The following is a 27,954-nucleotide window of genomic DNA, read 5'->3' as shown; positions in this document are numbered from 1 at the left end:
CCCGAAGGGCGCCGAAGTTCAGCTTGCCCGGGGCGCCAGCAACCCTAGGGCAGGCGCTGCTGATGTGCTCCAGCACCTCCCCTAGGGGGGCACCGGCATGGGCCCCATCACGTCCGCCTCCCTTGGGTTGGTCGATGGCCCCATGGCTAGTCCATGGGATGGAGTGAGGCCCGAGTGAGCTCCGGAAGCTCCACCGTCATCTGGCGTTGCCAGTATGGAGGCCCACTCTTGTCTTGAAGCCCTCCACCATGGAGCATAGGTATTGGGACACATCCCTCCAGCCTTCCCGGACAGGCGCCGGAATGTGGCGACTAGGGGCTTTTTACAGTAACTTCATTGAAGCCTACTCGTGACAATAAGCAATTTTCATTTTCATATGTCTCTGTGACTGACCCAAGTCAGTCAGCACCCAGCCAATGCTCTCAACACCCTCAACCATGACTCTTTGAGACTGGGCCAAGCTCTAGAACGCCGCAGCAATGTCCATGTGGGCCTGGTACATGGCTCCCTGTGACTGGCTGCCCTGTCCTGAGCCTCCGCCATCGTCCACCTGTGCCCCAGGCCTTGGATGTCTTGACCCATGGCTGTGACCTTCTCACCCAAGGCTTCCACTGTGGCTGCCATCCATTTGGTGTTGGCCTGGGTACCACGCATTGTTAGCATGATTTCCTGCACCTGAAGATGGTTGGGAAGTTGCTGACACCCTGTCCTGTAAATCCTGGTTCTGGGTCTGCATCTCCAGCAGTGATGGGATTAATCTTTCCAGAAGATTACCTGTGATACCTGTCTGGACTACAAGCGAATTCCTGGGATCGGGCAGCATTCCGACTCCCTTAGTTCAGCAATCTATTTCTGGGGCTTTGAGATAGGATTCCAGACTTGAAGAGGTGTCCAGGTTATATTTTGAAATATTCTGAGAGAGGTTCTGGTTTTTGATACCAACATTTGCAAGTCAAACACTGCATTGCAAAAAAATCTGCTTTGTGTCTTTTGCTTCCGAGTGATAATAAATGTTGGGTGGAATCGATTTTTTTCAGTTAACTCATCTTCCCACTATAAGGTGCAGTCCTGATATGTACAGTTACATCGATGAAAAGTGGGATCCCGAATTTTAAAGTCAGGATTCCCATTATGTCATTGGCAGGGGTTGAGTCCAATCGAGCGGGGAAATCCCACCGGCCTAAAAGCCATTTTGGGTCTCCTCGATTCTCCCCCCTCTCTGAATCTGACTTTGGTTTGAACTGGTCGAAATGTAACCATTAATGTAAAATGTCTTTTTGGTTATCAGAGGCACAGCCCTGTCATTGAAAAACTGCCTTATTCTGCAAGCAGGATGAGGAGAAAACTCAAATGATAAAATGAGACATAACAATTAAGTAATTAACTGAGCTTTCAATTTATTCACAATTATAATTAAGGTGCCATTCACCTTCAAAATACACAAAGAATATTCAGTACAGTAGGCAGGAATACGAATTGGAATTCTGTTCCATTGACCATACCAAGAAACACGTTCTCAGATTGCACTGGTCTAGTCAGATCGGTCTTTACTCTGGTTGCTATCTTTAATTGGAAATACAGAGCCCTATTTGTACAAATCATGTGATTGTGAATCTCACTGCCATAGTGACAGGGGCAGTATGTGTGAGTCATTTCAGCTGGAGGTGTTGGGGAGGGGCAGGAGGGGTAATTAGGAATAAAATCACCAATGCATCAACAGTTTATGTGGTCCCAATCTAGAATAAATCCAGTTTTCATTCAGAGCTTTCTCTGGTGTGCTGAGCTGACTTCATTTCAATTTAATAGTGACTTCATACATTTTCACTTGTATTTTCAGATCAGATTAACAGTGAATGAAAAGTGAACAAACCCATGATTGGGACTAATACCAGTTATTTACCAGTTAACCTGGCAGTAAATATGATGAGTTGATATTTGAGTTTTATTTGTTTAATTTTTTATGACGCCAAGATCATTTTGACCATGGGGGAGGGAGTGGTGATAGCAGAGTCACAATTTACGCTGTATGCAAATTCAGTAGCATATTTACGACCTTATGCAGCATGATCTTTTTGCATAAAGTGGTTGCAAGGTCCACAAGCCACCTTCATGGCTTCTTTGTTCAAACTCTAGATGGTGCTGCTGCATTCCTGATTTCCCTTACTGAGACTTGTACCACTTCCAAAAGGAAACACAGTTTACGCTCCAAAGATAAAAGCAAAATACTGCAGATGCTGGAAATCAGAAATAAAATAAGAAAGTGCTGGACAAGTTCAGTAGGTCTGGCAGCATCTGTGGAGAGAGAAACAGAGTTAACGTTTTGAGTTCAATATGACTCTTTATCTGACGTGAAATGTTAACTCTGATTCTCTCTCCACAGATGCTGAGTATTTCCAGTACTTTATTTTCATTTCACATTCCAAAGAGGTAGTTGACTTGTATAAATTCACCGCATACAAATCTGTGCAGCCATTCACAATTATAAGCTAAAATTAATTAATATAATCTATCCCCTCCTTCCTGGCATATATTTGAAAGGGGGTGGGGGTAGGGGAGAGGAAATGCTTTTAATTTCAATCTTAATCCATATTCTGAATTTCAGTCATCCACATAAACACATTTTCTGCACGGTAGACACAAATCCAAACTAGATTTTATAATCCAAAGTCCACCATATTTCAATAACAATATAGGAATTCATTGTCATGAACATTTATCAATTTTAAATTATTACATGCCATCTTTAAAAATAAAAATACATAAAATCTTCCATAATTTTTCTCACATTCATCCTCCCCTGCCACTTGGAGGCTATTTCTCATCATGGATTGTCATAATTTCTGCTTGCTCAAAAGAATTATTCTGAAGTGACAAAGAAAGCAGGTGACAGACACCAGTCAATGTGCTCATGTGTTGATCTCTTCAAGCACAACCATTTTTAACACTACGCTTTTTCATATATAACATATATATATGATATATATTTGGCTAATTCAAAACAATGGTGTTTGATGACCATTTCAAATTCTTAAACATTTATAATTGAATAATTTCACTTGTTGGAAACATTTTTTAAATATACCAACAAACAATAGCATATACAATTAGCGCAATACTAATTAAACAGCCATCAGCCTTAACAGTAATCTGGATCTTTCCTGAAAGTGACCCACTAATTCGGGTTTCACTAAATTGGACAATGAACCAGTATAACTTCTCCGCTCAGAAGGGCTATTGCATTAGAAGAAATGTTCATGTTCACGGTCATTAGAGATGACTTTCAAATGACGACTGCCTTTCAGCAAACTTGATAGATGCCTCAAACTTCAAGGAGTAAATGATTCAGAAGAAGCAAATGACATTGGTCTCATCTCACTTATCATTAGATGATCAGGCTGAAGGCTGGGATCTGTTAGCTTGTTTGCAACTTGATAAAAGATGCTGGGAAAAGACCTTTTCTGTGTGGCTGTCCATCGATGTAGCCATTCTATCAAAGGAAAGAAAAGTGAACTGTCACTTAAATTAAGTTAACATTTGGAGGGCTTTGCGAATGCCCATTATTGAAACGTTGCAATGTAATATGCAAGGTGTACTATTATTTCACAGAATTTAAAAATCTCAACATTTTGTCAGCTTTATTTCAATATTTGTATCTCTAAGCCAGAATGCCGTAGGTACAAGTCCATTCCAGGACTTGAACAAACTACACTTGAATGCAGTTGAGAGTGAGTGCTAGGGCAGCACGGTGGTGCAGTGGGTTAGCTCTGCTGCCTCACGGTGCCGAGGTCCCCGGTTCTATCCCAGCTCTGGGTCACTGTCCGTGTAGAGTTTGCACATTCTCCCCGTGTTTGCGTGGGTTTCACCCCCACAACCCAAAGATATGCAGAATAGGTGGATGGACCATTCCAAATTGCCCTTTAATTGGAAAAAATGAATTGGGTACTCTAAATTTACTTACAAAAAAGAGAATGAATGCTGCTTAGTTGGGGATGCCGGGGTAATTGTCACTGCTGATTGAAAAACACAACCAGTAGAAGAAATTCAGATGAACACCTTGGACACTTGGCAAACTCGATGGGCCAAATGGCCTCCTTCTGCACTGTAAATTCTATGACATGCTTAATGCCCGACTGATTTGTCAAATGGTTTCCTTCTGTACCGTAATGATTCAATGACTGATTCAATTTTCAGGCGTGCCATTAAATGAACACTCAGCAATCCTGCTCAAAGTAGGAAGATGCTACGCAAGTTGGGGTAGGTTAATAATTACTATGTACAAATATGAAGAGCATGCACTGAGTACACTGGGCCAATTATACCAGGTTTGGAGCAATCTGAAAGAGACATGCAAAAGCTGCTTCCAAAAGAGCTTGGGAGTTTTATTTTTTGGGGAGGGTGCGTTTGTGCAGGACTTGGGAGAAGCTAAATTACAGCAACCTTCTACTGGTCTGTTCTCCCCCTTTAACCCCAATCCAAATCACTCCTCCTGCAGTTAGGCCTGATTGGCCGACAGGCTCTGTACAGAAGACAGCTGATTTTTGGCCTCTATGCACGCTGTACCTGGGGACCATTTGCCACTTGCAGCTTACCACTGAGGTGTTAACCTTAAAATGGTTTTGAGACTTAAAAATGGCACTTGTGTTTTGGATGGACTGTTACATTAAGATGCAATCTGCCTGTTAAAGAAGAATATCAGAGAATTCTTCAGGTCAATATTTCTGTTGTTAACACAAGCAAAGACAAATAATTGGTCATTTTTAAAATTCTTTTCTTTGTGGGACCTGGGACATGAAGCACAATATAAATGTGAGCCTTTTTCTTATTTTAGCACAAGTTCCCTTCACTCATCTAACTCCAGATACTGTATCTATTGAGCTCTCAGACTGCCCAGACTGTTTTTGGCTATCGCATCATTATTGCATTCTGGAAGACGCTGCCTTTACATCTTCATCTTGTTAACTTCCTTTCTTTAAAAGCCACCTGAAAATTATCCTAACATTTGGCTCACTTTTTGCAAGGTGTTCATCATTCCTCCTCTTGAGTGTTCTGAGACATGTTGCTATAATAATAATCTTTATTAGTGCCACAAGTAGGCTTACATTAACACTGCAATGAAGTTACTGTGAGAATCCCCTAGTCGCCACACTCCGGCGCCTGTTCGGGTACACAGAGGGAGAATTCAGAATGTCCAAATTACCCAACAGCACATCTTTCAGGTCTTGTGGGAGGAAACTGGAGCACCTGGAGGAAACCCATGCAGACACGGAGAACGCCTTCACTCACTGCAATGCGCATACCGCTGCAACCGGTCCACAGCAGACGCCATCTCCCTGGCTCTACACACATCCCTAGAGCATCTCAACATCAAGGACTCCCACATCAGAACTCCTATTTACTGACTACAGCTCTGCTTTAAACACCATAATCACAACCAAGCTTATATCAAAGCTCCAAAATCTAGGACTTGGCTCCTCGCTCTGCAAATGGATCCTCGACTTTCTGACCCACAGACCACAATCAGTAAGAATAAACAACAACCCCTCTTCCACAATAGTCCTTAATACCGGAGCTGCGTTCTTAGCCCCCTACGATACTTCCTGTACACATACACTGCGTGGCAAAATTTGGTTCCATCTACTCCATCTACAAGTTTGCTGAAGATACGACCATTATGGGCCGGATCTCGAATAACGAGTCAGAATGCAGAAGGGAGATAGAGAACCTAGTGGAGTGGTGCCATGACAACAATCTATCCCTCAATGCCAGAAAATCTTAAGAGCTGGTCATTGACTTCAGGAAGCAAAGAACTGTACACACCCCTGTCTGCATCAATGGGGCCAAGGTGGAGATGGTTAACAGCTTCAAATTCCTAAGGGTGCACATCACCAAAAATCTGTCCTGTTCCATCCACGTCGACGTTACCACCAAGAAAGCACAACAGCGCCTATAATTCCTCAAACTAAAACTAAGGAAATACGGCATGTCCACATTAACTCTTACCAACTTTTACAGATACACCATAGAAAGCATCCTATCTGGCTGCATCACAGCCTGGTATGACAACTGCTCAGCCCAAGACCACAAGAAACTTCAGAGTGTCATGAACACCGCCCAGCCCATCACACCAACCTGCCTCCCATCCATTGACTCCATCTACACCTCCCGCTACTTTGGGAAAGCGGGCAGCATAATCAAAGACCCCTCCCACCTGGCTTACTCACTCTTTCAACTTCTTCCATCGGGCAGGAGATACAAAAGTCTGAGAAATGCACGAACAGACTCAAAAACAGCTTCTTTCTCGCTGTTACCAGACTCCTAAACGACCCTCTTATGGACTGACCTTATTAATACTACACTCCTGTATGCTTCATGTAATTACATTGTGTACCTTGTGTTGCCCTATTATGTATTCTCTTTTTATTTTATTTTCATTTACTTAATTGTTAGAGCTGCTTACAGAAAAATACTTTTAACTGTACCTCGGTACACGTGATAATAAACAAATCCAATCCAAAAATGTGCAGACTCCACACAGACAGAGACCCAACCTGGGAGTTCAACCTGGGACCCTAGCGCTGTGAAGCAACAGTGCTAACCACTGTGCTACAATCCACCCCAGCTATATGATTTGTATGAAGTGGATAACAGTTATGAATACAGTCAAAATTTATCATATGAAACTGGTTTAATAGCAACATTCCCAGGGCATTAATCTAATTCTGATCTGTGAACCGGTCTATTTAGATTGGGATTATTTTGCTAATTATAGGTCTACTGTTTTGCTTACAGTATTTCTATTGCCTCAACACATCAAAGAACATCCCATAACATTCCAGAATTATGTGGCTATCACTCTTCACCACCAACATGCTATAGTCAGCAATGAAAGGAATGACCAGTTAATCTTTGTTGAGTGGCATAGGTTGAGGAGAATTTTGGCTGACACACTTAAAGTATTGCCTGCTATTCTTTGAATTAGCATAGGGATGTCAAGTTGAATTGGCAGTCAAAAGTTCAGTATTAAATGAAGAATGATTCTTCTGGTAATGCAGTACTCTCAGTACTGGACACCAATTCAAATTCATATACTACACTGATCCCTATTATCCACTAATACGTTAATGTCTCCATAGGGCATCAACTGTGCGTGGCCCTATATATCACATTGCCAGCTCAGAGACAATGTACTTCATTGGCAGTGAACTTTAAATAATGGATGCCTCTGAAACAACAGCCAGAACAAAATTATTTAAAACATTGTAGATGCTGTTGTGACACTGTAACATTTGATAAGGTGCCCATTAACGGTTATTGTGGAAAATAAAAGCTCGTGGTGTAGGAGGTTACATATTGGCATGGATAGAAGATTGGCTGGCTAACAGGAAACAGTAGGCCATTGTCTGCTTGACAGGATGAAACGAGTGGTGTGCCACAGGGATCAGTGCTGGGACATCATGGGCAGGATGATGCGCCAGATGATTCACCATGGCGGAGGCAGAAGAGACCCCCTCCTCTGCGCATGCGCCGGGATGACCTCAGCAGCCGCTGACGCTCCGGCGCATGCGCGGACTTACGCCGGCCGGAGAAGTCCTTTCGGCCCCGGCTGGCGTGGCACCAAAGGTTGTTCACACTAGCCGGCGGAGCGGGAACCACTCCGGCATGGGCCTAGCCCCTCAATGTGAGGGCTTGGCCCCTAAAGGTGCGGAGACATCTGCACCTTTGGGGCGGCCCGACGCCGGAGTGGTTCACGCCACTCCAACACGCCGGGACCCCCCGCATTGCCGGGTAGGGGAGAATCCCGGCCATGGTTTTTAAATTTTGCTGATGACACATAGATGGGTAGGAAAGTAAGTTGTGAACAGGACATAAGGAGGTTACAAGGGAACATAGAACATACAGTGCAGAAGGAAGCCATTCGGCACATCTGCACCGATCTACTTAAGACCTCACTTCCACCCTATCCCCGTAACCCAATAACCCCATCTAACCTTTTTGGTTACACAACAATGGGGGTGAGAAAGAAATGATTATTCATTTCAGTGCGAAGTGATAAGAGCAACAAAGTAAAGAAAACATCAGCACCAAACAGAATACCTCTGCATGGCAGCATAACCGGAGAACTTTTGATAGATACATACCCACCACTCCTGATCTTCCTCTCCGAGAACTACTATCACCTCTCCCTCCCTGAATGTAAGCTCATCAGCATGATCTGCCGTGCAATTGAAAATGGCTCTTCCTCTACGAATTCTGGGTTTTGTCTGTAAAATAAATAATTATAATAAAAACATAGAATGTTGGAAAAACTCACTTCTGGCAGAATCTGTCGGGAGAGAGTTAATGTTGAGTCCATATATGGACTCAAAATGTTAACTCTCTTCTCTCTCCACAGATGCTTGGTATTTCCAGCTTTATTTGTTTTATTTCAGATTTCCAGCATCTGCATTATTTTGCGTTTATTAAATAAATAATAATGCCCGACTAGACTTTAATTAATTAGTTCTCTCCTTCAGTCTTTCTACCCTTCTCTCAACTGCACTGGGCTCCTTCAGTTGGAAGATCCAGTATTGTGTAGTCATAAGGATAGCAGTGTTGCAGGGAACAGCTCTTTTATGAAAGTCCAGCTGTTGAAGATGGAAACATAGGGCGAGGTTCTTGGCTTCCACGCGGCTTTCTCGGCGACGGGAGAAGGCCCTCTGTTGGCCGGCGGTGGGACCTTCTGGTCCCGCTGCTGTCCATGAGGTTTCCCACTGAATCCCCTCCACCCTGCTGGGAAACCTGCGGCAGGGTGTGCTTGAAGATCTTGCCCATAGACTTTGGTTTTTAAAACATTCCTACACACTCACCAAATCAAGGAATGATTAAAATAGGAACAGGTGTGTTATCTTCTGTGTTGTGGTCGTAATACAGATGCACACAGAACGTAAAACATACAGCGCGGAATTCTCCGCTCCCGGGAAAAATCGGGAGGGCCATCGTGAACTTGGCCGAGTTTCACGACGACATCGGAGGCCGCTCCTCGCCCCCTATTCTCCCCTCCCGGCGGGGCTAGGAGCGGTGCTCCGTAACTCTCAGCCGCGGGGACGTCGCACCAAGAATGATGCGGCCGGCGCGCCTAATGACGTCAGCCACGCATGCGCAGGTTGGCCGGCTCCAACCCGCGCATGCGCGGCTGACGTCATGACGCTGACGGCACGAACCCGCGCATGCGCGGTGGCCGTCTTTCCCCTCAGCCGCCCCGCAAGACGTGGCGGCTTGATCTTGCGGGGCGGCGGAGGGGAAATAGTGCGTCCGATTTGGATGCCGGTCCGACGATCGGTGGGCACCGATCGCAGGCCAGTCCCCTCCCGAGCACAGTCGTGGTGCTCTTTCCTTGCTAGGCCACCTACAAGCCCCAAACGGGCTTCTCACTCCCGTTTCATGACGGCAGCGACCAGGTGCGTTTGCCGTCGTCGTGAAACGGCCGCGAACGGCAGGCCGTTCGCAGTGAAAAATGGAGAGCGGCGATTCTTCCGAGCCGGGGGGGGGAGGAGGGGAGGAGAATCGCGGGGGCGCCAGGGGGGGCATGAAATTTGTTGGGGGGGCCTCCCGCGATTCTCCAACCCGGCATGGGGAGCGGAGAATCGCACCCACAGTGTAGAAGGAGGCCATGCTGCCCATCGAGTCACCGACCCACTTAAGCCCTCACTTCCACCCTATCCCCGTAACCCAATAACCCCATCTAACCTTTACTTTTGGTCACCAAGGGAAATTTATCATGGCCAATCCAACTAACCTGCACGTCTTTGGACTGTGGGAGGAAACTGGAGTATCCGGAGGAAACCCACCCAGACACGGGGAGAACGTGCAGACTCTGCACAGACAGTGACCCAGCAGGCAATCGAACCTGGGACCCTGGCGCTGTGAAGCCACAATGCTATCCACTTGTGCTACCATGCTGCCCACAAACTTGTGCTATCCACTTATGCTACCGTGCTGCCAACATCTAGTTCTTTGATTGGTAGGTAACAAAATAAATTATTTCAGTGAATTCTCCTGGAGCTACTTTTAGTGCGACAACCTCATTGTACGACTTACTACCAACTACCGAATACCTCCAGTCACATGGTGGATCTCTGTCGTCACCTGCTGGTTGGAGGTCGTACCGATAACTATATACATTGATATTCACATGCATATTTATCACCACAAGGAGGAGTCCATTTTCTCAAGCCCATTCTATTAGATCCTGGCTGACTTGTACCTCTACTCTATTAACCCATCTTTTACCCATGTCTCGTGATATCCTTAACTAACAAAAATCTATCGCTATTATATTGCACACATCATATACCAAAAGACAAAGGAGCAGAATTAGACCATTCGGCCCATCAGGTTTGCTGCACCATTCATTCATGGCTGATATGTTTCTCATCTCCATTCTCCTGCCTTCTCCCAATAACCCATGATCCCCTTATTAATCAACTCAGACACTGACCCTGACGTACCTTTCATACGTTTGACTCGACAGATATTTAACCCATAAACAAAGAACTGCAGGTGCTGGAAATTTGAAATAAAAACAGAAAATACTGGAAAAACAGAGCAGGTAAAGCAGCATCTGTGGGAGAGAAACAGAATTAAGATTTCAGTTTGATTAGCTATCATTAGAATTGATTAAATATATCTAAACTACATTTTTTTCATTGTTTATTGAATAATTTGTATTATTATTTTTACCAAATATGTTTGAAAATCTCCTTGTCCCATGTAGTAAACTCCATGAATTCGAGTTCAGGTTTAAAAATGGAGCACCACAGACCAGATAAGAGCAGACAGCAGTCTGGATTTCATCAGCAGTCTCCAAACTCTGCCCTGATATACCAAAACTATGTTGAAGTAGCTGGTAGTGATTTCATTTGTGTTTTGAACCTGAGGGCCAAGTGTTTGGGGCTTGGATAATAAATGATGCAAAAATCTCTACAAGGATAATTACAACTCATTACCTGGATTTCTGGTAGGAATGGAATCACTGGCTATCCAGGAGTATGCTGGCTCATCATCAACCTTCTCTGTGCTGGAGCCTGATGTTTTTGATTACTTAGCCCTAAACAGCATAATCAGCACAATCCTCCTAGATGCCCTGGGAAATATTTATTAGCATTTAGGTGTTAAACCAGTGACTCCCGAGAGAGCCATAGTGAATGAAAGAAAAGGTGCAGGATGTTTTCGCTCTTTTTCCTGTGCTGGTAAATCTTGTGAGAGGTCTCTTGCGAGATTTACTCGACTCACTACGCCTTGCGAGATCCCTATGAGCTGAAATTGTGAGAATATAGGTTAAACTCTACTATCTGTATGTTTAACTTAACAGGGCGGCATGGTAGCACAGTGATTAGCACTGTTGCTTCACGGCACCAGGGTCCCAGGTTCAATTCCCGGCTTGGGTCACTGTCTGTGTGGAGTTTGCACGTTCTCCCAGTGTCTGTGTGAGCTTCCTCCGGGTGCTCCAGTTTCCTCCCACAAGTCCCGAAAGACGTGCTGTTAGGTGAATTGGACATTCTGAATTCTCCCTCTGTGTATCCGAACAGGCGCTGGAGTGTGGTGACTCAGGAATTTTAACAGTAACTTCATTGCAGTGTTAATGTAAGCCCATTTATGACAATGATAAAGATTATTATTATTTAGCATTTTGGAAAATAAGGTACACTGTTAATATTCAGACTGCAAGAATCAAATTCAACTCGACGGGCTGAATGTTCACTTTGGGAGTGGGAAACAGGAGTCACTCATTGGGATTTGGATCAGGGGACACCCTGAATTAGCATGGAGACAGTTTGCATATCAATAATGGTGGTGGGCAGTGTCTCAAAGCTGGAGAGCCATTCAGAGATCTTCCAGTTTGAGAGGAGCTGCAGGCTGGGGTAAAGGGTAAGTAAGTGCGAGGGAGCTTCAACATGCAGGTGCTCTCACCCAAACATTCATAAAAATGTAACTATAAGGTAGAAAAAGCAGCCCGGTTACTACTGTGTATGCGTCTATGTTGGGGTGGGGGCAATAATCCCTCTACATGGCCACTTTTGACTGTACCCGCACCTGGGCAGGCATGGAGGGCCTGAATGCCTGCCTGGAGCACTGGCATCCCAGTCTGCCACTGGGTGCCCACTTCCTGGCTGTTGAACTAGCCCTATTGTATCGAGAAACTGGTGGTTGCCTGAAAAACCCCAATTGGTATCCATACAAGAATCCTAATCCTCATGAATCGCAAACTTGCCTCCCTAAAATGGCAGAATGCTATCTGAAAATCGGCATGCTGGCTGGCCGGTCTTTGTGGTCACCTCAACCCATACTGCTGCCTACAGTGTTACTTTGGTTGCTGTGAGGCGACTATAGAATGACCTCCCCATGGCACGCGCCTGGGCAGAATATAAGGTGGTTTTGGGCTTCTCAGGTGTCAAAACCCACTCTCGGCCATGCTGGTGGGGTCTGAAAGAGTGCAGAACATGACATGTGGCACCTGTTTGGCTGCAGGAGCTGCTGACCATGCCAAAAATAATGCATGACCTCCTTATGGCTTCCACTCCGAATTTTCTGCTGGGATTTACTCCCCTTAGCCTTAGTCCCTCCCGAGATACCCACAAGGTACCTGGATAGCAGTGATCACAATATGATAATTTTACATTCAGTTTGAAGGTGAGAAGAGTGGGTCCAAGGCTGGTATTTTAAACGTAAAATAAGGGAAAATATGTGAGTAAGAAAGTAAAGCTAGTGAAAGTGAACTGGGAAATTAGGTTAAGGGATGGGCCAATAAAGATGCAGTAACAGACATCTAAAGAAATATTTCAGAATACACAGAATAGATACATTCCAACTGAATTCCAAGAGGAGGACACATCTTCCATGGTCAACTTAAAAAGTTAGAGGCATTATCAAACTTCGAGAAAAAGCAAAAAACTGTGCAAAGACAGGTGGCTGGTCAGAAGACTGGGTAGAGTACAAAGGACAGAAAAGATTGACAGAAAGATAAATGTGTCGTGCAAAGGAGAAAGCTCACTAGGAATATAAATGATGTGGAGATGCTGCCGTTGGACTGGGGTGAGCACAGTAAGAAGTCTTACAACACCAGGTTAAAGTCCAACAGGGTTGTTTCGAATCACTAGCTTCCGTTTATATATGCTGTATATATTTGCTGGATGATTTCTGTGAGTTTCTTTAGGAGTTAAAGAGCCTGCTAGAGAACCAAGATTGGGGGGTTTTGAGCTGAAATGCTGGTTTAGTTCATGTTTAGCGCATAGTACCATTTGGTAAAGTTATTGAAGTGCGCCCATTGGAAATGGACCGCTAGTGATCGTGAATTGCCACTTAAATTTCAGCTAGTGCTCAATTTAAAAGGCCACATGGCATTTTGGTGAATAGGCTTCGACCAAATTCTCTCTCTGAACAGCCAGTAGCTACGCAAGAGTAAATAAGGCATATTCACCTTTCATTGTTCACACTGATGAAGTTTGAAAGGGAGCTCTGAAACAGATCGGAAGAATTTCTGCAACACTTTGTCTGGATTTTGCCGGTAAAACAGTCCCCTGAGGGGAGGTGACCTGGAGTAGCAGATTGCTGCCGGCAGACAATTAACAATCCACCATTCTTGTTTTAAAAAATAATTTAAATTCAAATTTTTCAACAACAAATTTTCTCCCAACAGTGAAGAAAACAAGGTGTAGAACTAAACAGAAAGAGAAATCCCCCCCCCCCCCCCCCCCCCCCAGTACAAAGCAACAAATTAATAACTTAATGACATTACAAAAAAGAAGAAAATAGCAAACACACCGTCGCAAAAACAAACCCCCTTAACAAACCCCGAACCCACCCCCCCTTACCCACCCCCCGGGCTGCTGCTGAGATTGACCACCGTCTAACCCTCCGCCAGGAAATCGAGAAAGGGCTGCCACCACCGGAAGAACCCTTGTACCGACCCCCTCAGGGCAAACTTAACCTTCTCCAGCCTGATGAACCCGGCCATGTCATTGATTCAGGCCTCCGGGCTCGGGGGCTTTGCGTCCCTCCACTGCAAGAGAATCCTACGCCGGGCTATTAGAGACGCAAAGGCCAGGGTACCGGCCTCTCTCACCTCCTGCACTCCCGGCTCCGATGCTACCCCAAAGATCGCGAGCCCCCAGCCCGGCTCCACCCTGGACCCGACCACCTTGGACAAAGTCCACGCCACCCCCTTCCAAAACCCCTCCAACCTGCCCAGAACATGTGGGTGTGATTCGCCGGGCCTCCCAAACACCTCCCACACCTGTCCTCTTCCCCAAAGAACCGGCTCATCCTGGCCCCCGTCATGTGCGCCCTATGCTGCCCCTACAGCTGAATTAAGCTGTGCCGTGCGCAAGACGAGGACGAGTTCACCCTCCCCAGGGCATCCGCCCACGTCCCATCGTCGATCTCGTCCCCTAGCTCTTCCTCCCACTTTGCTTTCAGCTCTTCCACCGAGGCCTCCTCCTCTTCCTGCATCATCTGATAAATTGCCGAGATCCTACCCTCACCGACCCAGGTCCCCGAGAGCACCCTATCCCGCACCCCACTAGGCGGCAGCAGCGGGAAATCCGCCACCTGCCACTTAACAAATGCCCTAATCTACATATACCTGAAAGCATTCCCAGGGGGAAGGCCCCACTTCCCCTTCAACTCCTCTAAAGTCGCAAACTTCCCATCGAGGAAAAGGTCCCCCATCCGCCTGATGCCTGCCCTATGCCACCTCAAAAACCCACCATCTATTCTCCCTGGTGCAAACCGGTGATTGCCCCGTATCGGAGCCCACACTGAGGCCTTCACTTCCCCCCTATGCCGCCTCCACTGCCCCCAAATTTTGAGGGACTCCACGACTACCGGACTCGTGGAATATCTTGCCGGGGGAGTGGGAGCTCCATCACCAATGTCTCCAAACTCGTACCCACACAGGACGCCACCTCCAACCTCTTCCATGCGGCACCCTCCCCCTCCATTACCCACCTGCGAATCATTGCCACGTTCGCAGCCCAGTAATACCCACACAGGTTGGGCAACGCCAAACCGCCTGCCTCCCTTCTTCGCTCCAGGAATACCCTCCTCACTCTCGGGGTCTTCCGCGCCCACACGAACCCCAGAATACTTTTATTAACCCTCTTTAAAAAAGCCTTAGGAATCAGTATGGGGTGGCACTGGAAAAGAAAAAGAAACCTCGGAAGCACCGTCATCTTAACTGACTGGACCCTACCCGCCAAAGAGAGTGGCAGCGCGTCCCACCTCCCGAACTCCTCCTCCATCTGTTCCACCATGCTCGAAAAGTTTAGCCTGTGCAGGGCCTCCCAGCTCCTAGCTATCTGGACCCCAAGATATTTGAAGCTCCTTTCCGCCCTCTTCAACGGGAGCTCTTCTATCACCCTCTCCTGGTTGCCCAGGTGCAGCACAAACAGCTCACTCTTCCCCACTTTGAGCTTGTAGCCCGAAAAGTCCCCAAACTCCCCAAGTATCTTCAACACTTCTGGCATTCGCCGCCGCCGGATCCGCGATGTACAACAGTAAATCATCTGCATACAGTGCTAACCGGTGCTCCCCCCCCCCACCCCCGCACAACCCCCCTCCAGTTCTTCAAATCCCTCAGCGCCATGGCCAAGGGCTCAATCGCTAACGCGAAAAGCAGGGGAGACAAGGGCCACCCCTGCCTCGTCCCCCGGGAAAGCCGAAAGTCCTCTGACCTCCTCCCATTCGTCACCACACTCGCTACCGGGGAGCTATACAGCAACCTCACCCAGCTGATGAATCCCTCACCAAACCCAAACCTGCTCAGCACTTCCCATAGGTAGCTCCACTCCACCCTGTCAACGCTTTCTCCGCATCCATCGATGCTACTATTTCCGCCTCCCCAGCCGCTGACGCCATCATCATAACATTAAGAAGCCGCCGTACATTGACATTCAGCTGCCTCCCCTTCACAAACCCCGTTTGGTCCTCATGGATAACCATCGGGGCCACATTTTCCACCCTTCTGGACAGTACCTTAGCCAACAACTTTGCATCCACGTTGAGGAGCGAAATTGGCCTGTAAGACCCACACTGGAGGGGGTCCTTATCCGCTTCAGGATCAGTGAGATTATTGCTCTTGACATTGTCGGGGGCAGAGCCCCCCCTTCCCTCGCCTCATTCAGGGTCCTCACAAGCAGCGGGCCCAGCAGATCTGAAAACTTCTTATAAAACTCAACCGGGAACCCGTCAGGCCCCGGTGCTTTCCCTGTCTGCATGCTCCCCAGCGTCTCCATCAGCTCCTCCAGCTCAATTTGGGCCCCCAGACCCTCCACCCGCTCATCCTCTACTCTTGGGAACTCCAGCTTATCCAGAAAGAGGTCCATCCCGCCCACCTCCCTAGGGGGCACCGCCCGGTACAGCCCCTCGTAAAAGGATCTGAACACCCCATTAATGTCCCTGCCACTCCGCACCTAGTTCCCTCCTGCATCTGTGACTCCCCCTATCTGTCCCGCTGCCTCCCGCTTCCGGAGCTGGTGGACCAGCATCCGACTTGCCTTCTCCCCATACTGATATACCGCCCCCTGCGCCCTCCTCCACTGCGCCTCCGCCTTCCGGGTGGTCAGTATATCAAACTCCGCTTGGAGACTGCGACGCTTCCTCATAAGCCTCTCCTCCGGGACATCCGCATACCTCCTGTCCACCCTTACCATTTCTTCCACCAGCCTCTCCCTCTCCCCCCTCTCTCTGTGCGCCCGAATGGATATCAGCTCCCCTCTAACCACTGCCTTCAGCGCTTCCCAAACCACCCCAACTTGCACCTCCCCGTTATCGTTGGCTTCCAGATACCCCTCTATACCCATAAGGACCCCCCCACATACTTCCTCCTCTGCCAGAAGCCCCACACCTAACCTCCACAGCGGGCGCTGATCCTTCCCCTCCCCCAGCTCCAGGTCCACCGAATGCGGAGCATGGTCAGATATGGCTATCGCCAAATACTCCGCTCCTACCACTCTCGGGATTAGCGCCCGGCTGAGAACAAAAATGTCAATCTGGGAATAAGCCTTGTGGACATGGGAGAAATAGGAGAACTCCCTATCCCTGGCTTCAAAAACCTCCAAGGGTCTACCCCTCCCATCTGATCCATGAACCCCCTCAGCACCGAGGCCGCCGCCGGCCTCTTACCCGTCCTAGACTTCGAATGATCCAGAGCCGGATCCAACACAGTATTAAAGTCCCCTCCTAAGATCAAACCCCCCATCTCCAGGTCCGGGATCCGGCTCAACATTCGCCGCATGAAGCCCGCATCGTCCCAGTTGGGGGCGTACACATTGACCAGAACCACCCGCTCCCCCTGAAGTCTACCACTCACCATTACGTATCTACCTGCACTGTCCGCCACCACATTCGATGCAACAAACGACAAGCTCTTGCCAACTAAGATCGCCACCCCTCGATTCTTCGCATCAAGCCCCGAGTGAAACACCTACCCCACCCAGCCTCTTCTCAGCCTCACCTGATCCGCCACCTTAAGGTGCATCTCCTGGAGCATAGCCACGTCCGCTCCCAGCACCTTCAGGTGTGCCAAGACCCGGGACCGCTTCACCGGTCCATTCAGTCCCCTCACGTTCCATGTGACCAGCCGAATCTGGGGATCCAAGCTAGGCCCCCCCCCCCCAGCTGCGTAACCCCTACCATTGTACTTCCGTAAGTCAGCCGACTCCTGCTGACCCCGCCATCCCGGCAACCCCCCCCCCCCCCCCCCGATGCAACACAACCACCATTCCCCCCTCCCAGTGCCGACCCCGCCCCTTACTCCTCCAGCGCGGGAAGAAAGCCCGCGCTTCTATCCCAAACCCCGCCCCCCCCCGATCCAACACGCGGGAAAAAGACGGGCACATGACCCAGTGGGACCGCGAACAGCTCCCCAACCCTCCACCAGTGAAAAAACGAAAAAGCACCCCAATAAATAAATAACAGCCCCAAAAAGCGAAAAAGCAGAACAGCAAAAAGGCAACATCAAACACAGCCAATAAAAACAAAAGGATACCAAGGAGGACAGAGCCTCCGGGCTATGTACATCATTCCCCAGCCCCCCAGTCCTCAGTTCGAGTCCAACTTCTCTGCCTGGACAAAGGCCCAGACCACCTCCGGAGAATCAAAGTAGAGTTGGCGGTACTTGTAAGTGACCCAGAGGCGAGCCGGCTGTAGCTGGCCAAACTTCACCCCCTTCCTGTGAAGCACTCCCTTCGCCCGATTGAAACCAGCCCTTCTCTTCGCCACCTCCGCGCTCCAGTCCGGATAGATCTTGATCTCTGTGTTCTCCCACCTGCTGCTCCTTTCCTTCTTCGCCCATCTCAGCACGCACTCACGGTCAACGAAGCGGTGAAAGCGGACCAGCACCGCCCTAGGCGGCTCGTTCGGCCTGGGCTTCCTCAACAGCACTCGATGGGCCCCCTCCAGCAACAAGGGTCCTTGGAACGACCCCGCGCCCATTAACGAGTTCAGCATCACAACCATGTAGACCCCCAAATCGGAACTTTCCAGCCCCTCTGGGAGGCCCAGAATCCGCAGGTTCTTCCGACGGGAGTGGTTCTCCATCTCCTCCATCCTTGCCAGCCATTTCTTGTGAAGCGCCTCGTGCGACTCCACCTTTACTGCCAGGCCCAGGAGTTCGTCCTCGCTCTCCGAGGCCTTTTGCTGTAGCTCTCGGATCTCCGCACCCTGAGCCGCCTGAGTCGCCATGAGCTTGTCCAGCGAGGCCTTAAACGGTTCCAGGATCTCAGCCTTCAGCTCTCTGAAGCAGCGATGGAGCATCTCCTGCGCCCACTGCTGCCGCGCTGCCGGTTCCCTGCTTGCCGCCATCTTGTTTTTCCTGCCTCGCACCTTTCTCTGCTCCAAAGCTGATTTTTTGACCGCTCCGCTCCTGGTCCAGTCCATCCACCGGCAGATAAGCACAGTGGATGTGTTCCCACCCGGGGAAAAGTCCAACCAGCAACGCTGCGGGCCCTTAAAAGAGCCCGAAAGACCAAAAATAGTGGGAGCTACCGAACGTGCGGCTTAGCTCCGCATCACCGCAACTGGAAGTCCAAGTCCACCATTCTTACCGCCCTCGAGAACTGCCAGTCCAATCAGAATCCAGGGGCGGGCACCCTCAAAGAAAGTTGAGATTGATTGGGGAAACCACGACTAGGCAGCCAGATACCAGCAATCAGGGAGGGTAATGAAGGTTGGCGCCACAGTTGCCATGTGGTTGGTCATTCCCACAGATGGGTTCCCTCAGCACACTATCGAGTGCCCCAACAGGAGGGCCCCACCTCAACTAGTGCCCAGCAAGTTTCACTGAGTGATCTTCTAAAGCCTCTCCTCCTCTGGATCTCCTTTGGTAAAGTCCAACAGGACTTCCTGTCCCACCTCTATAAATCTGTGCTCCCTCTAACCTTAGTCTTTAGCCATCCTGAAACTTGTCGTTAGAGATGGAAGAGAATGGATGGCTGACAGGAATCAAAGAGTAGGAATTAACGGGTCTTTTTCAAATTGGCAGGCAGTGACTGGTGGGGTACCGCAGGGATCGGGGCTAGGACCCCAGCTATTAATATATATGAATGATTTAGATTAGGGAACAAAATGTAATATCTCCAAATTTGCAGATGACACCAAGTTGGGTAGGAGGGTGAGCTGTGAGGAGAATACAGAGATCCTTCAGTGTGATTTGGACAAGTTGAGTGAGTGGGCAAATGAATGGCAGATGCAGTATAATTTTACGAAATGTGAGGTTATCCACTTTGGCAGCAAAAACGAGGAGGTAGACTATTATCTGAATGACCATAAATTAGGAGAGGGGAATGTGCAACGAGACCTGGGTGTCCTCGTATACCAGTCATTGAAGGTAAGCATGCAGGATAGTCAGAGGCTTTTTCCAAGGGTGGAAGTGTCAATTACAAGGAGGCACAGGTTCAAGGTGAGAGGGGGAACGTTTAAGGGAGATGTGCAGGATAGCTGGATGCCTAGAACGTGCTGCCAGAGGATGTGGTGGAAGCAGGCACATTAGCAACATTTAAGAGGTATCTGGATGGGTACATAAATAGGGAGGAAATAGAGGGATATGGACTAAGTAAGGGCAGAAGGTTTTGTTTTTAGTTAGGGCATTGTGATCGGCACAGGCTTGGAGGGCCGAAGGGTCTGTTCCTGTGCTGTACTTTTTTTTGTTCTTTGTTCGAGATCCATCAGGCGGTAAAGAAGATATGTTGCCTTCACGGCGAGAAGATTTGAGTACAGGAGCAGGGATGTCTTGCTGCAATTATACAGGGCCTTGGTGAAGCCACACCGGGAATATTGTGTGCAGTTTTCGTCTCCTTATCTGAGGAAGGATGTTCTTGCTATAGAGGGAGTACAGCTAAGGTTTACCAGACTGTATCCTGGGATGGCGGGACTGACATATGAGGCGAGGTGAATTGGTTAGGATTGTATTCGTTGGAGTTCAGAAGAATGAGGGGGGGATCTCATAGAAATCTATAAAATTCTGACAGGATAGATGCAGGAAGGATATTCTGATGGTGGGTGTGTCCAGAACCAGTCTGAGGATACGCAGTACACCATTTAGGACAGAGATGAGGAAACATTTCTTCACCCAGAGAGTGGTCGGCCTGTGGAATTTAATACCACAGGAAATAGTTGATGCCAAAACATTGCATGTTTTCAAGAAGCAATTAGATATAGCACTTCGAGCGAAGGGGATGGAAGGATATGGGGGGGGGGGGGGGGGGGGGGGGGGAAGCGGGATCAGGCTATTGAGTTGGATGATCAATCATGAACCTAATGAATGGTGAAGCATGCTCGAAAGGCCGAATGGCCTCGTCCTGCTCCTATTTTCTATGTTTCTTTGTTATGCATCAGCATTTGAACCCCACACTTTGATGGGTGCATAGATCCCACATATACCTTCCCAGAAGAATTGCTCCCAATCATTGTTTCAATACTAGATCTGCGAGTACCTGTTTTAACAACTTCAGGCAAGTTCAAATAATGTGAGGTTCTGAACCAGTTATTAGGCCTAAAATTGCGTGCTAAATCCAGACTTTCAAACAGACATGTCTTGTTAGTACAACACCCAAGTGTCTGTCTTCACCAAAATAACCTCCTTGGTTACAGGCTGATGAACCAGGAGTAGCGTTCAGCAATATACTAAAATTATATAATTAAATTGTTGCTGAATGTTGTAGAACTCAATGGTGCTCAGAACTGTGGCAACTTGTTCTAGCTGTGGTCTGCTGCTTTTAATAGGGTTTACTGTAATTAATACTTAACAAGAAATATTTAATATTCTCACCCATTCCTGTTCAATTCTGATACACATTTCACCCTATTTGACGCTTATTTCAATCATCTGATTCATTAATCCTCAAACATTCAATATTTTAACAAACTATCAGAGGGCCTGTCTGCTAATTGTGTATTTCTATTTGCTAAAAACAGTGTTAATTTCTTACCACATTCATTTTCCGGGGAAGAGGTATTGGGTTTCCAGGCACAGCATACGTATCATTTGGTTCAGCAAAGGAAGACCTGAAAGGTGAAGTAATGGGCCACAGTGACCCCTGGCTGGCCTGTGGAACATTTTGAGATTTTTTGGGGATGGAGTAGATTTGCTCAGGTTGCTTCTGAATCACTAGAAAGTAATGCAGTCAAAGAGATCACAATCTAATAAAGAAATGATTTACTTGTACAATGCTTTCAATTTTTTAACAGAGGCAACAGATTATTGGCTAAAATCTATATTTGCAGCCTAAGAATGGAGGTCAAATACAAGTAAAAGTACCAAATGCAAAGTACTCTGTAATCTGTCCATACTCCTAAAAAAATCGGCGTGAATAATTCCCATTTAGGCTGTCGGAAGGTTCAATGGACGGTATTTTCTAGCCGGTCCCGCTGGCAGGATTTTCTGGTCCTGTCAATGGCAACCTCCCTGCCACATGTTCCTCAGTGGTGGGGGGGGGGGTATGAGCAATAGGAAGCACCATTGACAATGGCAGGACAAGAAGATCCTACTGCCAGCCAATGGTGGGCTATCCCTGCCACCGCAGCACACGCCACTAGTGTGGTTCTGAATCTCCCACTATTTAAATGTAGCACCCAGTGTGGTTCTGAATCTCCCACTATTTAAATGTAGCACCCAGTGTGGTTCTGAATCTCCCACTATTTAAATGTAGCACCCAGTGTGGTTCTGAATCTCCCACTATTTAAATGTAGCACCCAGTGTGGTTCTGAACCTCCCACTATTTAAATGTAGCACCCAGTGTGGTTCTGAATCTCCCACTATTTAAATGTAGCACCCAGTGTGGTTCTGAACCTCCCACTATTTAAATGTAGTACCCAGTGTGGTTCTGAACCTCACAAACCAGCTTTCATTTCTCAGTGCTGAGTAAGATGGGGCTAAATTTTTAACCAGGGATTGGGAACTGTATATGGGAGCTGGTTTCATGTCCTGACCTAACACAGTATGCTTTAGGTACGTCCACTGCAATTTTCAAGGCTTGAACCAGTTAAAAGTCGAGGAAAACAAGCTTGTCATCTAATTATGGACGGTAGGTGGGCCATTCATTAAGAGGCCCTCCGAGATTACGTGACTAGGAACATGAATGGTTAAGATTATGTGAAGATGCAGACAACAACATAGAACATAGAACGATACAGCGCAGTACAGGCCCTTCGGCCCTCGATGTTGCACCGACATGGAAAAAAACTAAAGGCCATCTAACCTACACTATGCCCTTATCATCCATATGCTTATCCAATAAATTTTTAAATGCCCTCAATGTTGGCGAGTTCACTACTGTTGCAGGTAGGGCATTCCACGGCCTCACCACTCTTTGCGTAAAAAACCCACCTCTGACCTCTGTCCTATATCTATTACCCCTCAATTTAAGGCTATGTCCCCTCGTGCTAGCCACCTCCATCCGCGGGAGAAGGCTCTCGCTGTCCACCCTATCTAACCCTCTGATCATTTTGTATGCCTCTATTAAGTCACCTCTTAACCTTCTTCTCTCTAACGAAAACAACCTCAAGTCCATCAGCCTTTCCTCATAAGATTTTCCCTCCATACCAGGCAACATCCTGGTAAATCTCCTCTGCACCCGTTCCAAGGCTTCCACGTCCTTCCTATAATGAGGCGACCAGAACTGTACGCAATACTCCAAATGCGGCCGTACTAGAGTTTTGTACAACTGCAACATGACCTCATGGCTCCGGAACTCAATCCCTCTACCAATAAAGGCCAACACACCATAGGCCTTCTTCACAACCCTATCAACCTGGGTGGCAACTTTCAGGGATCTATGTACATGGACACCGAGATCCCTCTGCTCATCCACACTACCAAGAATTTTACCATTAGCCAAATATTCCGCATTCCTGTTATTCTTTCCAAAGTGAATCACCTCACACTTCTCCACATTAAACTCCATTTGCCACCTCTCAGCCCAGCTCTGCAGCTTATCTATGTCCCTCTGTAACCTGCAACATCCTTCCGCACTGTCTACAACTCCACCGACTTTAGTGTCGTCTGCAAATTTACTCACCCATCCTTCTGCGCCCTCCTCTAGGTCATTTATAAAAATGACAAACAGCAACGGCCCCAGAACAGATCCTTGTGGTACGCCACTCGTAACTGAACTCCATTCTGAACATTTCCCATCAACTACCACTCTCTGTCTTCTTTCAACTAGCCAATTTCTGATCCACATCTCTAAATCACCCTCAATCCCCAGCCTCCGTATTTTCTGCAATAGCCGACCGTGGGGAACCTTATCAAACGCTTTACTGAAATCCATATACACCACATCAACTGCTCTACCCTCGTCTACCTGTTCAGTCACCTTCTCAAAGAACTCGATAAGGTTTGTGAGGCATGACCTACCCTTCACAAAACCATGCTGACAACAAGGGGCAGGTGGACAATTTAATTTAATTTTTTAAAACATTACAGCTTTTGTTTTATTTGTATGGCTGAGGATCAGTTATAGTTTGATGTCAAGGTTAACAATCTATTCAACAGCTTCAGCTGGTGCAGTGTGAATGGTTGTTATGCTACCAGGAATATATCTCTTACAGCTGAGGTTCAGTATATGGGCGATAGTATGACCTGGGTGACCAGTCACAATTTGAGCTGTTCCTCTCATTCAACTTGTGGAGAAGGTGCCTACATCTTTCCTGCCCTGTCCTCACGCACTTCAGGGTTGTCCAGTTTCCACAGAAGGTTGAAATCACTCGGGCTAGTTACCATGTTAAGGTTGGTGATGTTTGCAATCAGCCAAGAGGTGCATCATCGAGAGGTGGGGCTGCTTTTTCAGGCTTTAAAACTTCAGGACATTAAGAAAATACTCACTAAAGAAGAGTAGGTGTTTTTTCTACGTCCTGTATAAATGGGAGTGCTTCTTTAGCTGTTAGTCGGTGGTACCTTTGAGGAATATTTTTCTCTTCAGATATGAGTTTTAATATGTACTATCTCACTCCATGTCACAGAAATAATCCTCATGACTTTCTGGAGATGAATATTTACCACTGTGATGGTTTCTGGACCAGGTTGAGCTGTACTCTGCTGTTGGGTAGAACAAGGTGAGTGAAGCAGTGTGCAGTTGCCTCTGTTGCACCAGGTAGTACGTCAGTTTCCATACGCAATTCACTCTCATCTTGACCTTGTGCTCTTCTGTTCTGGAGATGTTTCCAGTCAGTCAAAGTATGGCTAAGAATGACAGCAAGGCATTTGGCATTTGATCGTGGGTGAGTGGTTGGCCACATTGGACATGAAGTTTTTCCTGGCCTTTGAGTTGTTCACGTGAAACAACTGTCTTGGCAGTGTTTGGTCAAAGTCTCCATTTGTATGCTTCAACAGAATATAGATCTTTAGTAAGTGTTTTCTCAATGTCTTGAAGTTCTTCAGCCTGGACAATCAGGGCCAAGTTGTAGCATGTGCGAACAGCTATAACTTTGTGGGAGAGAAATCACTGATATTTACATTGAAGACAGTCAGTTTGAGGACAGATCTTTGTGAGAGCCTTTTATTGGCAACACATGGATGGCTGATTTAATCTCCAAGGTGTACATAGAAACATACAAAACAGGAGTAGGCCATTCGGCCTTTCGAGCCTGCTCCTCCATTCAAGATGATCATGATTGTTTCCCTATCTCAACACCACAGTTCTGCTTTTTTTCCTTTCTTTGTTAAGGAGACCAAAACAGCACACAATATTCCAGGGGTGGTCTCACCAAGGCCCTGTACAGCTGCAGTGAGACATCTTTCCTCTGAACTCAAGTTCTTTTGCAATGAAGGCCAACATACTGAGCTGGATTGTCCGTATCCCACCACCAGAAGCAGAGTTCCCAAATCGGCGGGGAATCCAGTGTCGTCAAAAAAACAGGGGTCCAATTCCGTTCCGGTGCTCTGTTTCCCCACTGGCGGTGGTATCGAGATTTGTGCCCCGCAACAGTAGAATGTGAATGAGTCAAATGAGGGCACCGGATTCGCCAAGCCTACCTGATTCTCCAGTTCTCTAGGCCGGGATTCATGTAAGTGGGAATTGGTGCAGATATTTTCCAATGTGGCCCTGGCGCCAAGGGGGTAACTCTTTAAGGGTGTTGCCCCCAAAGTCCATTGGATGACCTCTTCCCCCAACAATGCAAATCCTGCTCATTACAGAGACCCCTGTCTGGAAGCGAGAGAGCACTCCAGGCAGAGATGGCGTAAAGAATCAGTGCTTCAAAGCTCACCTGTATCCTATACCTGCTGCCTCAGGCAGAGAACCAGCAGTTGCAAATTCCTAGAAAGCAAAAACCACATCAGTTGAGCTGCAATTAATCACCCTCAGTTCCTTGATCTGCAAAACCTTCACATCAACGTGAAATTAGTTTTCTAAATGGGTTCCATTTCATTAGGCTGTGATTGACAGTTTGCACACAGCCAGCTGTCTGGATTGTTGAATTTAATTTCACTTCATGCTTGAATGGATCTCAAGCACCCTGCTGTGAAACTAACTACATTGTTCATAAACATCTCGCAATAATTGAAAGTTGTTGGACCACATAAAAAGCTGTTGGTGCTCTCACTTCCTTTCTTTCTCTGCAAAAAGCACTTAACTACTTTTGATGTGGTCCAAGATCAAGGTAGGGCACAGGTAAATTTTAAAGCAGGGACCCTTGGGGGGGGGGGGGGGGGGGTGCGCACTGCAAGGTACCGCCAGTGTGGTCAAGGCATAGGAACTGCATTTTCAGCAGCCCAAGCACCGCTCAATAACAGCAGGGGCTGCAATGTGGGCCTTATTGTATTGGGTCTCTGTCTCGGTCTCAGGCCCCTCCGTACTGGCGTCATCAGCCATGACCTCAGTGGGCATCCCTTGTTCCCCACGTGCCAACCCGTCATCCTGGGGTGGTCCTCGAAGACATCGTGGACCTCTGAGTGCCCCAGGATGTAGCCGTTATGCATGCTCCCAGGGTAGCGGTCATGCACGTGCATGATTTGGAGGCAGTGGTCACACACTATCTGAACGCTCAGGGAGTGGAACCTCTTTCTGTTAATAGAAGGCATTCCCTGATGTCATGGTGCTCGCAGGGTGACATGCATGCGATCACCCCCAAGATCTGGGGCATTCCAGTGACGGCAGCATATTCTGCTGCCTGGGCATCTTGGTGGGCCTGGTTCAGGTTGAAGGTGATATAGTCTGATGCCCGGGCATACAGAGCATCTGTCAACTCCCCGTGGTGGAACATTGCGATATGTCACAGAGGTCCCCAGTCAAGCCCTGGAATGACCTGGTGTGTTGAAAATTTAAGGCTGCAGTGAACTTCACGGCCACTTGAAATGAAATGAAATGAAAATCGCTTATTGTCACGAGTAGGCTTCAAATTAAGTTACTGTGAAAAGCCCCTAGTCGCCACATTCCGGCACCTGTTTGGGGAGGCTGTTACGGGAATAGAACCGTGCTGCTGGCCTGCTTGGTCTGCATTCAAAGCCAGCGATTTAGCCCTGTGCTAAACAGCCCCTGTTTGGAGCAGTGTCTTCCTCCACGAGGTGCTATACTGTCTCTCTGTTGAAATGGAGTCGTCTGTGGCACATGGTGTTCATTAGCTCACTGAGTGACCAATAGCACCTGTACACCGTGGGCCATCGCTGGCCTCCCCTTCTGGGTCCCTCTGCAGCCTGGTGGGCTGCCGGGTCTTCAGGATGTGCGGCAGACCCCTGCACGTGCGTTGCCGCTGCTGACCTGTACAGTGTTTGCCCACCTCGGCTGCCACAAGCAACGCGAGGGCAGCCTCCATGGAATTGACCCCAGCAAACATTGTTTTATCCGGAAGGAATTGGAGATGGAGATGGACCAGGAATCCGTTAGGGCTTCCCACCCCGGGATCCTCACCTCCTCACTTCCCCATAGGAGCCATTGTACCTGCTTCAGGTTTTTGAAAAGGAGTACTAAACAACTTGACTTCCCATTACGGAGTCAGGTAATTCTCAGGAAGCTGCTCGTTAATCTCGTAAATGAGATTGAAATGAATGCAAATGAGAGTTAATGATAATCTTGCCATTAGGGGCGAGACCCGGAACTCGCCATCGGGAGCGGGCCGGGTGAATCGTTAAATGTTTTGCGCTTGGTGAAAACCTTGATTTTGCCCTCTGCCACTATTCACCCGGCACGCCCTGATCTGCGCAGGGCGTAACACGGTCGCTGAATCATGCCCAAGATTAGGTTTGGATGCCATGCCCCAACAGTTGAATAGTAGATATGAACAAAGAGCAGGAGTAGGCCATTCAGCCCCTTGAGCCTGCTCTGCCATTAAATAAGATTGTGGCTAGTCTGATACTTAATGTTGACACGCTGTACTTTTCCTCATAAATTAAAAAGGTTCAATCATCTCCATTGTCGGAGGGCTGCAGAACCTTTCTAAGCAGAGGGTGAAAGTTCACTGTCATCCATGATATATATAATTTCC

The 27,954-nt window shown here is 47.6% G+C and overlaps 1 protein-coding gene across 3 annotated transcripts in view; it reads right to left on the bottom strand.

Annotated features, from left to right (window-relative positions):
• Nucleotides 1–1,376: 1,376 nt before the first annotated feature.
• unm_sa1614 (un-named sa1614) overlaps nt 1,377–27,954 on the bottom strand; it is a 319,542-nt gene continuing 292,964 nt past the window's right edge. For all 3 annotated transcript variants that reach the window (XM_038803728.1, XM_038803726.1, XM_038803727.1), the window contains 3 exons: nt 21,465–21,643; nt 8,139–8,261; nt 1,377–3,487 (listed from right to left, as the gene is read on the bottom strand). In XM_038803728.1, the coding sequence (XP_038659656.1) occupies nt 3,413–3,487; nt 8,139–8,261; nt 21,465–21,643 (377 nt within the window). In that variant the 3' untranslated portion in view covers nt 1,377–3,412. The remainder of the gene's footprint in view (nt 3,488–8,138; nt 8,262–21,464; nt 21,644–27,954) is intronic.

Source organism: Scyliorhinus canicula, chromosome 7, assembly GCF_902713615.1.
Source record: "Scyliorhinus canicula chromosome 7, sScyCan1.1, whole genome shotgun sequence".
In the NCBI taxonomy this organism is placed as follows: domain Eukaryota; kingdom Metazoa; phylum Chordata; class Chondrichthyes; order Carcharhiniformes; family Scyliorhinidae; genus Scyliorhinus; species Scyliorhinus canicula.
This window is presented reverse-complemented; position numbering and strand designations above follow the sequence as displayed.